Source organism: Anarrhichthys ocellatus, unplaced genomic scaffold, assembly GCF_004355925.1.
Source record: "Anarrhichthys ocellatus isolate YVR2014 unplaced genomic scaffold, GSC_Weel_1.0 scaffold16, whole genome shotgun sequence".
Taxonomy (NCBI): Eukaryota; Metazoa; Chordata; class Actinopteri; order Perciformes; family Anarhichadidae; genus Anarrhichthys; species Anarrhichthys ocellatus.
The window spans coordinates 5,804,356-5,819,639 of NW_022280046.1; the positions used below are offsets into that span (position 1 = coordinate 5,804,356).

The window sequence follows — 15,284 nt, forward strand, 5'->3', positions numbered from 1 at the left end:
GGGTGAAGATGGTCTGCCAGGAATCCAAGGTCCTCCGGCTCTGCCAGGGTTTGAGGTGAAAACTAATCAGCTATTGATTAGCTTAAGACTTTGTCTGATGTAAATCACCATTGCTGATAATAGCTTTTTTTCCCCTCAACAACTCTAACTTTGTTGTTTAATGCCTCATCCTTCTCTTTTTAGGGGCCTCCTGGAGAGATGGGACCACAGGGTCCTCCAGGTCCCACAGGGGCTCCTGTAAGTTTGCAGATGTGTACAACACAGAACCACTGGATGATGAAATCATACTGTGCCTTCAGCAGCTGGTCTAAAATTGAACCATTTGTTCGGTATTCATTAATTATTAAGGAAGAAATAAACAATCATTAAAAATCACAGTGTGTGCGGGCATGTGTCAGTGTGTTTTGTCTATCTGAAAGTTATCTTAATAGCAAAATAAAATTGTTTTTTTAAACTATAATTGCTTTGCAGGGAGTGCAAGGAAGAGCGGGGCCTGAGGGGAAACACGGCGTGTCAGGGGAGAAGGTAAGAGCCTCATATTCCACTGTCATTTGTTGTCTTTATACATCTTTAGATGCATTTCGACATCTTATATACATTCTGGTTTTCCAAAATGTTGAAATCATAGTAAAAATAAATTCACAAAATCATTATAACACCTTTGCAATAACAAGTTGAAGGAATAGAACATTTTGTCTTTCTTGCCAAGAGTTAGAAGGGAAGGTTGATCCCACTGTCATATGTCTGTTGAACATGAAGCTACAGCCAGCAGACGGATGGCTAACATTAGCTTAGCATAAAGACTGGAAACAAAGAGGAGACAGCTTGTCTGGCCCAGTTTCCCACATTGAACCTACACTGGTATCCATCTCTTTATCTAACCTTTGGCAGGAAAGCAAATAAGCACATTTCTATTTCTTTAAAGTGTATTAACCAGTACAGACGGCCCTTTTTAAAAATGACGCTGCAGCTGTTAAATGTCTCCCTTTACAGTTGGTAGTTGTTCAAAAAGATACTAATTAGCTTTTTAGAGCGTTCAGTTTGTGTTTTACCTCTACAGGGAGATGATGGCAAGAATGGATCAGCGGGGAAGACGGGTCATGTTGGAAGGAGGGTAAGAGTTCTCTGTTATAGTCTTGTGAACATTTTGCTGGTGAAATGCAGTTCTAACTTAAGTTTTAAAAAAAACTCCACAAAGAAAGTCAATATTTAGTCAGTATCTCTGTTTGTACTACCTTTTTTAGGACTTTGTGAAAAGAGCCTTTGTGTAGTGTTGAAAACTGGACATAACAAAGAGATATTGTGGTGGGGAAATGGCCTGAAGCAGCCACTCTGACAGCCACTGCATGTACAGATTCATGCATGAAACATGAGGTCGCTGCGTCCGTGTGCCCTCTTTCTTATTGCTGCCTCATTGAAAAACATTGCAAACTTGTCCACAGGGGAAACGGGGGAAGGCCGGACTAAGAGGGATCAGGGGAGACAGAGGACCTAAGGTGAGAGACACAGAAACAAAGCCACAGGTTTTGTATACATCTGCATAAATAATGACGCATGAGCCGACAGTAGATTGTGTTTTATCATTCAGGGCCAAACGGGGGATACAGGACTGGTTGGCGTCTCTGGATGGCCAGGGCTCATCGTAAGTTAATTTATGTGTTCACCTGACGTCTGTTTTTATGTCATAGATGAACATATCAGCACATTTGCTCTAACACTGTCTGTTCAGCCATCTCTCCTGCTTTGGAGTGAAGAGATCAATAAAGTAATGAATTTCACAATTGAAGTGTATTCGATCAGTCAGTGAGTTGACGTCCACTTGATATGTTTATTTTATTTTGTCACCAAGGGAAGCCCAGGCTTACGTGGCGAGGCGGGGGATCACGGTGGAAAGGGGAAAGAGGTAAACCCAAAACTAGAGTGGACAGTTTTCACCCCACAGATATCGCCAGGTGTGCTTTCAACAACCACAGATGTAATGTGTGATTGAATCAATACAACCCACAGTTGGCTAACCCCCCCCCCCATCTTGACACTAATAGGCTGTAAGGAGTCATCAAACACACTTCATTCAAACTCAAAAACAAGCAAGTGATGTGTGCAGGCAATCGGCCCAACGTCGTAGTGTAAGAAGCGTCATAAGCGCTGAGTAATATCAATTCTGAAAACCCAGAATAAACTTAAGGAGACCCAACTAAATATGCACATTTAATAAGGAGCCCTGGAGTGGCCACTAAAATATATATTTATTCAGGCCACAATTTACTCATTTCTAAATTGAATTGAATCATTCTCAAGTTTTGATTTATTTGTGTTGACAAGTTATGATCCGTGGAATGAATTTATTTAAATGTTCCCATGTTAGGCCTGTAAATAATTAAACAGGCCTAATTTTGGCAGTGCGCAAGGCCAAGTCATCCATTCCAGCTGCCAACTGCTTGCACTTGTCCTTGGTAGTAGATAGCTATGGACAGAGACTCTTTAATGAAGCTTTACTTTATCTTGGGGATAAGTTATGAATACATGTTGACAACTGTTGCATTGCAAGGGACTGTTGTTAGTAAAAGGCAATTAGTGTTTCCCATTAATTACCACAGATCGTCACAAGTTTTGTAATCAACAGCAAATGTTTTTAGACTTCTCAGCGGGTGGAGTCCATGTTGTCCGTCAGGTTCGACTGCTCGGTGTTGGAGGATCTCCTCACGTGACCTCTCCCCTGCGCTGGCTGCCACTTGTCAGGTGCATTTCCTCTGTGGCGGCCGCCGTGACCGGGGCTAGGCTGGCTTCGCAATGCCCAGGGTGAAGGTGTCTAGCGTTTTCGGCCATAAGCTTTACAGCACCCACAACATTTTTACAAGAGCACAAAGTTTCTACAGGGTTCCCAATCGTCCTGGAAAACAGTTGACCAACTTTTACAGTCATGGAAAACATGGAAAATGAGAGAAAAAGTAAAATATCCTGGAAAATCTTGTGTTGTCCTGTCAACATTCTCTTATTTTCCAATGAACTATTATTCTATTCCTCAGAGCTCCCCAAAACGGATAACAATTCTATCTGAAAGGACTAAGTTACATCCAGGATCACATTAACGTTCAAATGGTAGTTTGTAGACGAGAATTGGAATGGGCTGCTCTTGATCATGTTGTGGAAACACTGTGAGCACCCCCCCTCCCCCACCCTAGCACATACAGGTTAGATGACATTACAACTTCAGTGGTCAAAACTCCGGGCTGGACGGCCATTCTGTGTGAGTTTGCATGTTCTCCGGCTTCCTCCCACAGTCCAAAGGCATGCAGCTTCGGTTGATTGATGACTCTAAATATCCGCAGGTGTGAATATGAGCGTGAATAGTTGTCTCTATGTGTCAGCCGGTGTCCAGGGTGTTCCCTGCCTTCTCCCAATGTCAGCTGGGACCGGCTCCAGCACCCCCGCGACCCTGAACAGGATACGCGGTAGAAGATAATGGATGGATGGACACTGTCCTTGAAATTCAACCATTAGTCATTGCTGGCTGGTAACTCTGGTAGTTTTTATTGCTGTATTATTTTATGATCAATTTATCATAACTCCTAAGCACAAAAGAGATGATTTCATAGATAAGTTACAGCCGTAGCACGTCTTTTAAATCGGACTTCCACAGAGAGGAACATATTAGTGTCTTGCGAGAATCATAACCAATAAAAATACTGATATAAATTCAAAATCAATGGTGGATTCTCTACATTCTCTTACCTCACTTCATGAGTGGCACACAGCTGAACTTGATGTGTACACATGGATCATCATAGCAACGTGCAAGGAAAGGTTTTCGCTAACAGGGACTGATACCGCGTGGTGGAAAATGATTTGACCCGCTGTTGAGTCTTTTTAAGCTGTCAAACAGAATTTGTCTTTTAAATAATTTAGTCTTACAAGAAAAGGCAGAGTTATACAGAGCCACATAGAGTCTGAAGAAGTGCTCGCTCCAGAGATAAAGTCATACAGAGTTATGTAGCGGGGGATCAAGGGTGGAGGCCTGTATACTGGAACATCCTGCTCCAGGCCGTGAAGGCCATGGAAGTAAAATAAGTGCTTTATCTGTGTAACAACAAACACAGATTTAAATATGTTTTCTCCGTAAGGCATAGAACATGTGCACATACAATAAGTACTTATTCAACAGCAGGAACAAGAGGATATGTGTGCAGGCAGTCAGCTGCTGCATGGATCACAAGTTTTAAAACAGTTTTACTCATAAGAATATCAAATGTCCATTACACAACAGCAAGATACTTTTGAGCACTTATGCTAACACAAAGCGTGAAGGTCTGCTGAGTTCAGAGCAAAGGTTCAAGCACTTAAGCATTTACACAATATACTTAAGTAGAAATATATACAGAGGTGAAATGTTCCATTACAAACGTTAATACTGATCCTTTTGTTTAGGCTCATAAGAGGCTGTCACCAGCTGGGCTCAGTTGAGGCTCCGGCAGAACTCTTTACACCACGATGTGCTGATGAGCTGTCTGATTCAAGGAGACTTGACTGCATTGTTTGTGTCCTCAGGGTGAGAAAGGAGACATGGGACTGCCTGGGCCCCCTGGAGGTGATAGCATGAAGGTAGGAGCTGCCAAGAGTTATCGTCTTAATATGGAGAAGATTATGAAACATTATGTCTGCAAGACAAAACATAATGATGACATTCCGGTGGTAACTGTGTCTGTAGGTGTGAAGGTAAAGCAACCCATAATGTTCATATCATTACTGTGCCAATGATTACAGTGCAGACGTGTGGAAGCAGGAAATGAGGATGTGAAAGTCCTGTGTGATGAAAGCTGTTTCACATCAAACTGACTCGATCTGATAGTGAGACGTTGGGTGGTGCTTGTTCTTTTTACTTGCAGGATTTCTGATCCAAAAAAGGTCATTTTCATTTTTGAACAGAGAGAAAATTGTAGCAGGATGTAGTGTTGAAGGTCTGACTCAGGTCTGTGTCATTCTCTTTTTCTTCCCGTCTATTTCAGGGTACTCGTGGTCTTGTTGGGTTACCTGGTCCACTGGGCCTGATAGGAGAGCAGGTACACAAAACTAATATCGTAGTTTGTTTGCTTATCTTCTAATGTTCCCTCTTGTGTTTTGATGATGGAAGTTTTACTTCAATTGAATATGTTTTTATGATGTCCAACTCTCTATCGCTCTCTTTAGGGAAACATTGGTCTACCAGGACCGAGGGGAACAACAGGGATGCCAGGACTGCCTGTAAGCTTCATGTCAGAATTCAGCAGGACATCCTACATCTTTAAATTCACTTCGCAAAGCACACAAACACATAGCTCATCGAACACATTTTATGAATCATGCTTTCTTTTGTTGCTGGCTGTTATATCCCTCTTCAACTGTGTTAATAAGTATCATTTTAGTTTTTCAGTTTTGCTTCTACGTTGTTCATGTTGTTGCTTTCTTTTATGGAAAGAATGGAATTAAATATACAACTGTGTTTGGACCTCCCTTTGGATATCCAACTTTTATTCAGTCTATGCTTTTTTTTTCTTCTTTTTTGATATTTTATAGTTTGAATTCCAGCAGTTAATTTGTCATTGAGATACTTTATCCAGATTGTGTCTGAAAAATGGAGTTCAGAAGTGGGATTGTTTTATAAGAACCCAGGCACACTGTTATCTGTCAGCCAAGTAATCTTTCCTTCAGCTGCCAGTCGGCTGAATCATTCACAGTTCACCTGCACATCATCATGGTGTTCAGCACACTGTGTGTCGGGGGTCCATTGACTTAATGTGTGAAGCTGTGGCTGATGAGTTCTTAAGGCAGCAGATAAAAACACTCGGCACGCAGCTCTTAGTCGATAAATGCACTTCACAGTGGGAAAATCATTCTAATGCCCTTTTCTCCCGTTCCCTCCTCTGTTGCAGGGTTTGTTTGGATTGAAGGTAAGATATCATCAACTCAAGCTCTCTCTTACTGACAGGTCAAACTCACTTAGGCTCTTATACCGTTATCTGAAGCGCTGAATGGTTTGGTTTATTTTGATGGCACTTAAAATCATAAAGCTGTCACACTGAATGTAATGGGATTTCTTTATTTCCATATCGATGTGTTCTGTAGTCAATGGTGTGGTGTTGCCACACTGAACAGCGCTGAATCGTATGTGTATATTGTGCTTATCATATTTTCTTCTACCTGCAGGGTTTGAAAGGCTACCAGGGTTTCCCTGGTCTGCCCGGCAGGAGGGGGCTCCCAGTAAGTTTACAACAGAGGATGGAACTCACTCTCTAGTGAAGATTGATGTGACAAATATTGTTCTTATAATATTAATATAAACTTAATTTACACTAGATGTCATACATCCAAAATGTTTACATTTATACAAATGTATACAGAAATTAAATTTAATCAGTTTAATTAGATATGAGATTATCAAGTGTGCATACTTGTTGTCTGTCTGGCCGTTTGCTTAGTTTATAACTTGCCTTGGTTTTATCTGACATTAGCTTAACATTCAGGGCCTTTTTACAGTTCTTACTTGTTGGACACCACAATGTTTGATATGAGAAAACTGTCCGAATGTGAAAGAACTTCAGACAGCTTAAGGCTTTCATCTCGCTGCCTCTCATCAATCAGTTGTTCGATGAGTTTTATATTTGTCAGTGTACAGTGTGTTTTAAGAGCCATGACAAAAGACGTTTTTTCTCTTTACATTTCTATCTTTGTGATGGATAACAAAACTTTAACTTTCTCAATTCCAATATTGATTATCTTGTAGTGTATACCCAATATGTGCATCTTCCTTGTGTTTTAGGGCCCACCTGGGGTCCCTGGACCACCGGGACAGTCACTGAACATGACGTTGACCCAGCTCAAGGCATGTGATTTATATTATATTGTCCTATTAAAGTATTTTACAACTACAAAAGCATTTATCATAAGAGCATTTGGGATGTGTCTTGACCACAATGCAATCCAAGTGACTCTTTGTTATTCTTTTTTCCATGTCCAGGACCTGATGTATGTGTCCGATAAGCCCAACTACCCTCTGATCCAGACTCTGCTGGATTCTGTGCAGCAGGAGCTTTGGCTGATGCTGGACCCTCCTGATGGCAGCAAGGAGCATCCTGCCACCACATGCATGGAGCTCTGGATCTGTCACCCCGAATACAGCAGCGGTCAGTTCCCTAAATAGTGAAATAACAGTAAATTTCAAATGTTTCAACTGGAAATTGAAATTAAAACACATTCAATATGCATAAGAAAAAAGTGGCTTTTTTCATGGGTACTGTGGAGCTTTTACTGAGACTTGGCTTACAGTCCCCAAGAGCTGGCGTCAAGGGTCAAATCTGTCTGTCCTGAACAAAAGCAACCAGCTAAATAGGATTTTTTTTATTCTCAGCAGCATCTTAAATTACACGGATAAACAGCTTTGTTAAGAAAATAGTTATGTACTTTTTTGAAAAATTATATATTATATTATATATGTTATATTTCAAATTTGGATAGTACAGTCCTGTGTGTTGGAGGTGTTTGTGCTTCAAGCATTGCTGGTCTTTCTGTCAGCGTGGACCTCAGCTGTTTTCCTCCCTGCATATGTCATTGAACTCTCGCTAACCTTTCCCTGCAGGAATGTATTACATCGACCCCAACCAGGGCAGCACAGCGGACGCTCTGCTGGCTTACTGCAGCTTCTCCTCCACATCAAAACAGACCTGCCTTCATCCTCGAGACTCTCAGGTATGAGGACATCGCCTGAAAGAAAGGCTACGGGAAATTGCACCTCTGGATCAATGGCGTTCACGCTAACTTCACTTAACCCTGTTGTACCGCCAGAATCTCAATTTGACGATTGTCAGTCAGCTCACCCATTCGTAGTGACGACAGACATCTGATGACTTGACCGTGAGCTTGTGACTCTGTCACGGTGAAGGAACATTCAAAATCTTGTTTCGGTAGTTTGGACATGATCCATACAGTATCAGTTATGATAGAACATAATATTTGATTCACTGACTGCATTGCTGAGAGTCACTGCCTGTACCACACACACACACACACACACACTTCCACCCGACAGTTTCTTTGCCTTCAAACTGTTACCAGAGCATTGCTATAAAGGATACAACACATCAATGCTAGTTATTACAAAACTGAAAAAGAGGAGTCTGACCAAAGGTATGGTAAAAATTAATTAATGTTAGTATAGAACAGAAAAGCTGTAGTCAAACTATTTACATTGTCCCTTAATCCAGACAGAATTTATTTTAAATGCCTTTCTTTTTGTTTAGTGTTTTTCGCCTCCCTTTCTATTTTTAATGTGATTCAGTGTCATTCATGTTTGCCTCCTTTCTTTGATCTTATTCCGTGAGAATTTAGACTCTATTTAGAGAGTATTACACATTTGAGTGTGAAGTGAGAAGTACCACATTCTTCCTCTTTCAAATGAAAATTTAAATTCATAAGCAATAAAACAAGTCATTGCTCAACTAAATACACTCTGTCGCTGCCGCCCTACTTGGGTTAGCTAACTTAAGATGGACAGATGGCGCTTCGTAATGTTGCAACTGTGCAAAGCATAACTGTGCTGTCATGTTTGCGAAGGACTTCTTTTCTGTACTGCAGTCTATATGAAAACACAACATGCACCTCACACCCTCTCAACTCTAATGCAGTCAGCGCTATATACTCACTCAGGCAAAAAAATAATATGAATCTGTTTCGGATAGCGTGAAGTGAATGCAAAGCTCACCAAGGTAGCCAATTTACCTCTGGTTGATGCTTGAGCTGCATGCTAATCCAGAGCTCATCAGCAGCTGTCTGATCGTTGACCTTCACAAGTATCTTATATGAAAGCAGGACTTGAATTCAGATTTACAAATGTGTCTTCTTTTCTCTGCCTGCAGTTGCCCATGAAAGCCTGGATGGAAGAACTTTCTGATGAGGGATCCTTTCAGTGGCTCAGCAGGCTGGATCAGGGGTTTCAGGTGAAGGGAGCAGCCACGACTAAACATTCACCCAGATGTGGACATTTAGGGGGCAGTAGAAATCTACTACAACCAGAAAGACTCTAAAGGATCATTAACACATTCTGGGACGAATTCACAAAAGGATTACACAGCTGCTCGACCAGCACAAATAAGACTAAGAGAAACCATGTCCTTCTCAAAGCACCCACAAAGGGTGAAATGTGTTATTTGGACATATTTAAATGAGGTAACAGGCATACATTCAGTGAAAAATCCTTTGGATGCAAATGAGCATCATTGCAAAAATAGTCTAAGCCTAATAGCCTCATGCAGTTACAGTGAAATTATTAGCGTCTTCAGAGAGTTGCTTGTAACTGAAGTGCATTGTCTTGTTAAGTGGGTAGTTTGCGAGACTGCATTGAGACCTTTCACATTTGAAACAAGCTGTCACGATCAGGCTTTGCCCTGTGTGTTCTGTGTCTTTGTTTCTTTCTGTAACTCCTCACTCACCTAATCAGTTCATTCAGTGCACCTGCCAGTCACACTCAGCTCATTACTCTCACCTGCTCACTCTGCCTCTTCACTATTTAAACCCCTGCTGCACACACACCCACTGCCAGATCATTGTTTGTTTTCCGACCTACCCGCCCGTTTTGCTCGTCCTGTTCCCGGGTTTCCAGTCTGCCTGTTCTGCCTTTTCCTGCCTTTTCCTGCCGTATTTTCCCCCTCGTCTTTTGTCTTGTCCCTGGATTCCCTGTTTGTTTTTGGTTATCATTAAAACCTTTTTTCATTACACCTGACTGTCTGTGTTTGAGTCCTCACCATGCCCCGTGACAGAATGATCTGGCCAAAGATGGACTCAGCAGACCACGGTATGGAGTGTCGTCTCCCCGACTGGTATGAACAGTTCATGGGAACCCGTCTGGCCTTTGGAGAACCTCGAAGTGTCCAGAAGGCAGACCGTGACCTAATGGACATCCCGGTCAAACCTCGAAGGAGGCAGAGGAAGGGCCAGACTCCCTCTCCCGCTGGGCCGCAGTTATCCCCCGCTCCCGCTGGGCCGCAGCCGACTCCAGCTCCCCGTGTCAGGTCGGTGGTTCGACTGACTCCAGCTCCCTGTGTCCGGTCGGCGATCCAGTCGACTCCAGCTGTCGCCTCAGAGCGGCAGCTATCCCCGGATCCGGCCGCCCCCGTCTTGGAGCAGCAGCTACCTCCAGTCCGGGCCACCGCCGTCTCGGAACCGCAGCTACCTCCAGTCCGGGCCGCCGCCGTCTCGGAACCGCAGCTACCTCCAGTCCGGGCCGCCGCCGTCTCGGAATCGCAGCGACCTCCAGTCCCGGCCGCCGCCGTCTCCGAACCGCAGCGCCCTCCCGTCCCGGCCGCCGCTGCCGTCTCCGCGCTGCAACGCCCTCCGGCCACCGCCGTCTCCGAACAGCAGCGATCTCCAGTCCTGGCCTCTGCCGCCTCCGTGCTGCAACGACCTCCAGCCCTTTACCCCGCTGGGTCATCAGTCTATCCCCCTGAGCCCCAGTCTATGGACTCCGGTTGCCCGGAGCCCCATCTCCAGCCCCTGGAGACCTGTTCCCCATCTGATCTCCAGCCCCTGGAGACCTGTTCCCCGTCTGATCTCCAGCCCCTGGAGACCTGTTCCCCGTCCTGATCTCCAGCCCCTGGAGACCTGTTCCCCGTCCTGATCTCCAGCCCCTGGAGACCTGTTCCCCGTCCTGGTCTCCAGCCCCTGGAGACCTGTTCCCCGTCCTGGTCTCCAGCCCCTGGAGACCTGTTCCCCGTCCTGGTCCCCAGCCCCTGGAGTTCCGTCCCCCGTCCTGGTCCCCAGCCTCTGGAGTTCCGTCCCCCGTCCTGGTCCCCAGCCTCTGGAGTTCCGTCCCCCGTCCTGGTCCCCAGCCTCTGGAGTTCCGTCCCCCCTCCTGGTCCCCAGCCTCTGGAGTTCCGTCCCCCCTCCTGGTCCCCAGCCTCTCGAGTTCTGTCCTCCGGACCCCCTCCACCCACCCGGTTGTGGGCTCTGACTCTCGGCCTCAGAGGAGTTATAACCCTCCTCCGGGCCCCCACCGCCCTCCCTTGGAAGATGTTCATGTTTTTGTTTTTTTTGGACGTCTGGAATCCGTCCCTTGGAGGGGGGGTACTGTCACGATCAGGCTTTGCCCTGTGTGTTCTGTGTTTTTGTTTCTTTCTGTAGCTCCTCACTCACCTAATCAGTTCATTCAGTGCACCTGCCAGTCACACTCAGCTCATTACTCTCACCTGCTCACTCTGCCTCTTCACTATTTAACCCCCTGCTGCACACACACCCACTGCCAGATCATTGTTTGTTTTCCCACCTACCCGCCCGTTTTGCTCGTCCTGTTCCCGGGTTTCCAGTCTGCCTGTTCTGCCTTTTCCTGCCGGATTTTCCCCCTCGTCTTTTGTCTTGTCCCTGGATTCCCTGTTTGTTTTTGGTTATCATTAAAACCTTTTTCACTACACCTGACACTCTGCGTTTGAGTCCTCACCATGCCCCGTGACACAAGCTGGAGAGAAAATCATTTTTCTAGTCTAGTTTCTTGTCATATCGTTTATGGTTTGATGTATTTTTTCACTCACTTAGTTTGTTCTTACCTTTTTAATATTGTTGCTGCTGACATTGTTAATGCATTACATTCTTATTCCTATCTTACCAGTTTTACTATCCAGGTGCTAATGTGGTCCAGATGCGTTTTCTAAAGCTGCACAGTAGCTCTGCCGTCCAGAACATGACCTTCTCCTGCCACCCGGGACACAGACTGGGCCAGACAGACAGAGACATCAAATTCCTCACTGACACAAGGAAGCAAAGCTTCCTCGGAGCACTTAAAGACTGCGTGGTGCGTAAAATGTTCTCAAAGTTTTTAATGTTGGATAGAAGAACTCAACATTCCTTGACCTGGTGTAGAAGGAGCTGTAACGCTCTTGTAAAGATTTGAAGGCAAATGCATCATCATCAGTGGTGCCCGGGTCAGCTTATTACTCACCCGACCCGCAAAAATATACGCTTCACTCAGCACTCCCATTATAACTTTCAGTATTTGTGTTACAACTGCAATTTAAGAGGATTCAACTGGAAATTCAAATTGCCAATGGCCGAGTTAAAAATGCTTAAGAGAGTGCCCTTTCCAGGGGCACTGCCAACATATCCCAAGAGCTGGTGCCAAGTGTCGAATCCGTCCTGAACAACAGCAGCCACTAAAACAGGATGTTTTTTATTCTCAGCAGCATCTTAAATCACATGGATAAACAGCTTTGGAAGGCTAGTCAACTTAAATTGAAAATCTTGGTCGAGCTGCCAAAGGTGTCTCGTTGGGATGTCGGATGAATTTTAAACAAAATGATGCGCAGGTCAGGGTATTTGAACATCCTCCACACCCAGCCGACCTGATAGGAGAGCCAACCTGCACCTCCAAAACCACAAAGATATGCATTGATAAATCGGGTGAAAACAGAGGCGTTTATTGCCACTTGAGGCTTTCTATAGCAAACCGCCCTCTTAATGCATTATAGTAGCACAATTGTCAGGACTGAGGTCTGAGCCAAGGACAGAGACGAGCAGATTTGTGTGTGTGTGTACGACTTATTTGGAATGCTGCTTCAACCCGCAGGTCAGTTGTGTTGACGGAATATTAATGAAATACAAAATAATCAAGAGTTGCTGTCCCAGTTAAGACAAATTCTGCTGCAGTATTGTCGGGGGGGGGGAGTGATTCTTCGCTGTTAAATGACAAATAATTGATGTGTTCTGTTTCCTGTTTGTCAGCCTGGAGAAGAGACCGTTTCTGGACCTCGGGAGTCTGTCTTTGAATTTGAGGACCTCCAGCTGCTTCCTCTGAGAGACGTAGCTCTGATGGGAGGCGGTAACGTCACACACCAGTTTGGCTTCACTGTTGGACCCGTGTGTTTCAGCTAGAGGTGCTACAAAGCTGTGCCGTCCCAGGACACAAACCTCTGTTCAAATCATGGACACCTAGAGGGACAACTGGAACATCTCTTCCCATTTCTGAAGATGTTGCTTCCTTTTCCTCTTGTTTTGGGGGATCTCTCAATTTGAGTGACTATGATATTCATGAATTTGAGAGGACACAAGCGTGTCCCTGGGCTTTTTTTCACAGAGAAGTCAATTTTGTTTACAGAGACGTTTATCTTGTATTGAATAATTTAAAAATGTATTTTTTTTTTTTTTATCCTTTTATATACAATGTTTTTTTTGCCTCCGTTTGATTTATGTGAGTTGTGTATTTTGGGCTTCAGTCATAGCCTGCCCACAGTGTGTGTATATATAAGCCAGACTGTCCTAACTGACCTCCTAACAATATGTTCTGCATGGAGTCACAGTTGCTGTGGTCCCATTGGCCGAGTGTGACCAGGCCAGTAAAATCTCACTGTAAGGCCTCGGCTACAGTACTGTCAGTGACCTCAGATGTGTCACTTTTCTCAAGGTGCTGATCACGTTTCATTTAAAAGATTTCTTTAATCCCCAAAACAATGGAAGAGGACATTCACATTGTCTCATGCGTACTTGATGCTGTCTGTGGTCAACAGCAAATTTCCTCATTTTGATAAAACATAGTTTGCGTTTTTTACAGTTTCATGTAATTGTATGGGGTACTTATTTTTTACGTCTCAGGTATGATACACTAATGATATACACATGGACACTGAAGCTGCTATCTTTTGTAGTTTAGCATTAAAACAAGTCCAACATTAAAAGACCAAAACAACACTGAATTAGTTCTACCAACCTGATATCACCTTTTCCTCTGAGCTCCTTTATTGTCCAAAAAATGTTAACACATCAGCGAGCCACACGGTTGCAATGGGTGACATCTTGCTTTATTACCATGAACACACACATTTATTTTGACTGAATCCCACACACACCACCCTGCTGATGGAAATACTCCCCAGAGCAACAAATTGATTAATCCGCAGCTGAAAATAGTCCCCAACAAACGCACTATTTCTTCCTGTTTGAGTGATGTTTGCTAAAAATGTATAGTGCCGAATGTTTTATGAAATCACTGGGCCATTTAAAAGATTAAGCTTTATATCATGAGCTGTATTTAAAGATTTACATGTTCAGGTTCCAACCAATGAGCTTGGAAATGAGAGACTAAATCATTGTTGGTTTTGCTCTTTTCAAAATGATTTGTGGACAAAAACACCGGCCTTATCCTTTAAAGTTGTGAATTCCTGCACACTGTTATCAAAAAACACTTAAAAGAAGTTTCAGTCGTTGATATTCATTAAGGTTTAAAAAAACAGTAGAATAAGCAACATATTTATAATACCACCAACCGATCACACCTGATACGATAATTCCGGCAAGTTTCAACAATCCATCAAAATACAAAGAGATTAATAAATGCATCTTGTTGGAAAAAGAATGCAATGAAATCCTGATATCGGGGGAAATGGGAGGAGAGTATTGCCTTTCAAACAAAAACTGTCATGACCTCTGATTATCAAGCTTCTATTTTCCCCATTTCCCGGCAGGTCTCTGACATAAACGTTGCTGCTGGTTTATACATTTTGTGCTGACTGTACAAAGTTTACCACATTTTAATTAGATTTTAATTCTGCTACGCACCTGTCTAACAGGTTTACATTAGACTATTTACGGTTTTGACATTAGAAATGTGTTCTTGTCATGCAAACCAAAGACTGAAGTTAAGCAGCTCAGAGCTTAAAGATCGACCTACGTCCTCCCAGAACAATACTGTAACTTCTTTCACTGTACTGTAAAGAATCATGCATATGTTTGGTGCAAGAGTAGCACCCCTGGCCCTGCAGAGCTTTAATGGCCCCATGGTGAAAAAAAAGAAAAGGTGCCGATTACCACCCACTTAGCATTGAGTAATTGCTGTCAACCTGAATTTCTGCTTCATTCAATCTGAGAAATGCTTGGGTCCAGAGAAAAACAGCACGCCTTGCATCCTCTCAGCAGAATCAGGATTTGGTGTGTGTGTGTCCCAGAGTTGGTCAGCAGTGAGCAATAAGAGGTGTGCACTATCTGCGGTGACTACAGGAGAAATCTCAGGATCTCAGGGAGTTTGTGGTCTTTGGGTTTGGCCAAAACAGCTGCTCTGCAACGGCAAAACACCGAAACTTCTTTTGCATGATTGTACCATATTCTCAGCTGTGGAGAATCAGAGGACCTGACAAGGCTGAGGCGTGCCACCGCTAAATAACAGGGAAGAAATGTACTTATTCTTGATCTCAACCAGACAAATTGGATTGGATTAAGATTGAAGCATTTCAGCCACCGGATTGCAATTCCCGCCTGGTGTTTAATATTTCATGTTTTCT

The 15,284-nt window shown here is 43.8% G+C and overlaps 1 protein-coding gene across 1 annotated transcript; it reads left to right on the forward strand.

Annotated features, from left to right (window-relative positions):
- The first annotated feature begins 6,997 nt into the window (after window positions 1–6,997).
- Window positions 6,998–12,885, forward strand: LOC116388236 (collagen alpha-1(II) chain). Its single transcript, XM_031855918.1, has 5 exons — window positions 6,998–7,157; window positions 7,610–7,719; window positions 8,886–8,966; window positions 11,627–11,809; window positions 12,736–12,885. Exons 1-5 carry the CDS (start codon window positions 6,998–7,000, stop codon window positions 12,883–12,885), a joined length of 684 nt encoding a protein of 227 aa, XP_031711778.1.
- The last annotated feature ends 2,399 nt before the right edge of the window (window positions 12,886–15,284 follow it).

Bases quoted from the DNA above. Each gene is read 5' to 3' on its own strand.
- LOC116388236 (XM_031855918.1), top strand. From the start codon at position 6,998: ATGTATGTGTCCGATAAGCCCAACTACCCTCTGATCCAGACTCTGCTG. The intron at 8,967-11,626 runs GTGAAGGGAGCA...CTATCTTACCAG, and splicing joins GGCTGGATCAGGGGTTTCAG to TTTTACTATCCAGGTGCTAA. The intron at 11,810-12,735 runs GTGCGTAAAATG...CCTGTTTGTCAG, and splicing joins GAGCACTTAAAGACTGCGTG to CCTGGAGAAGAGACCGTTTC.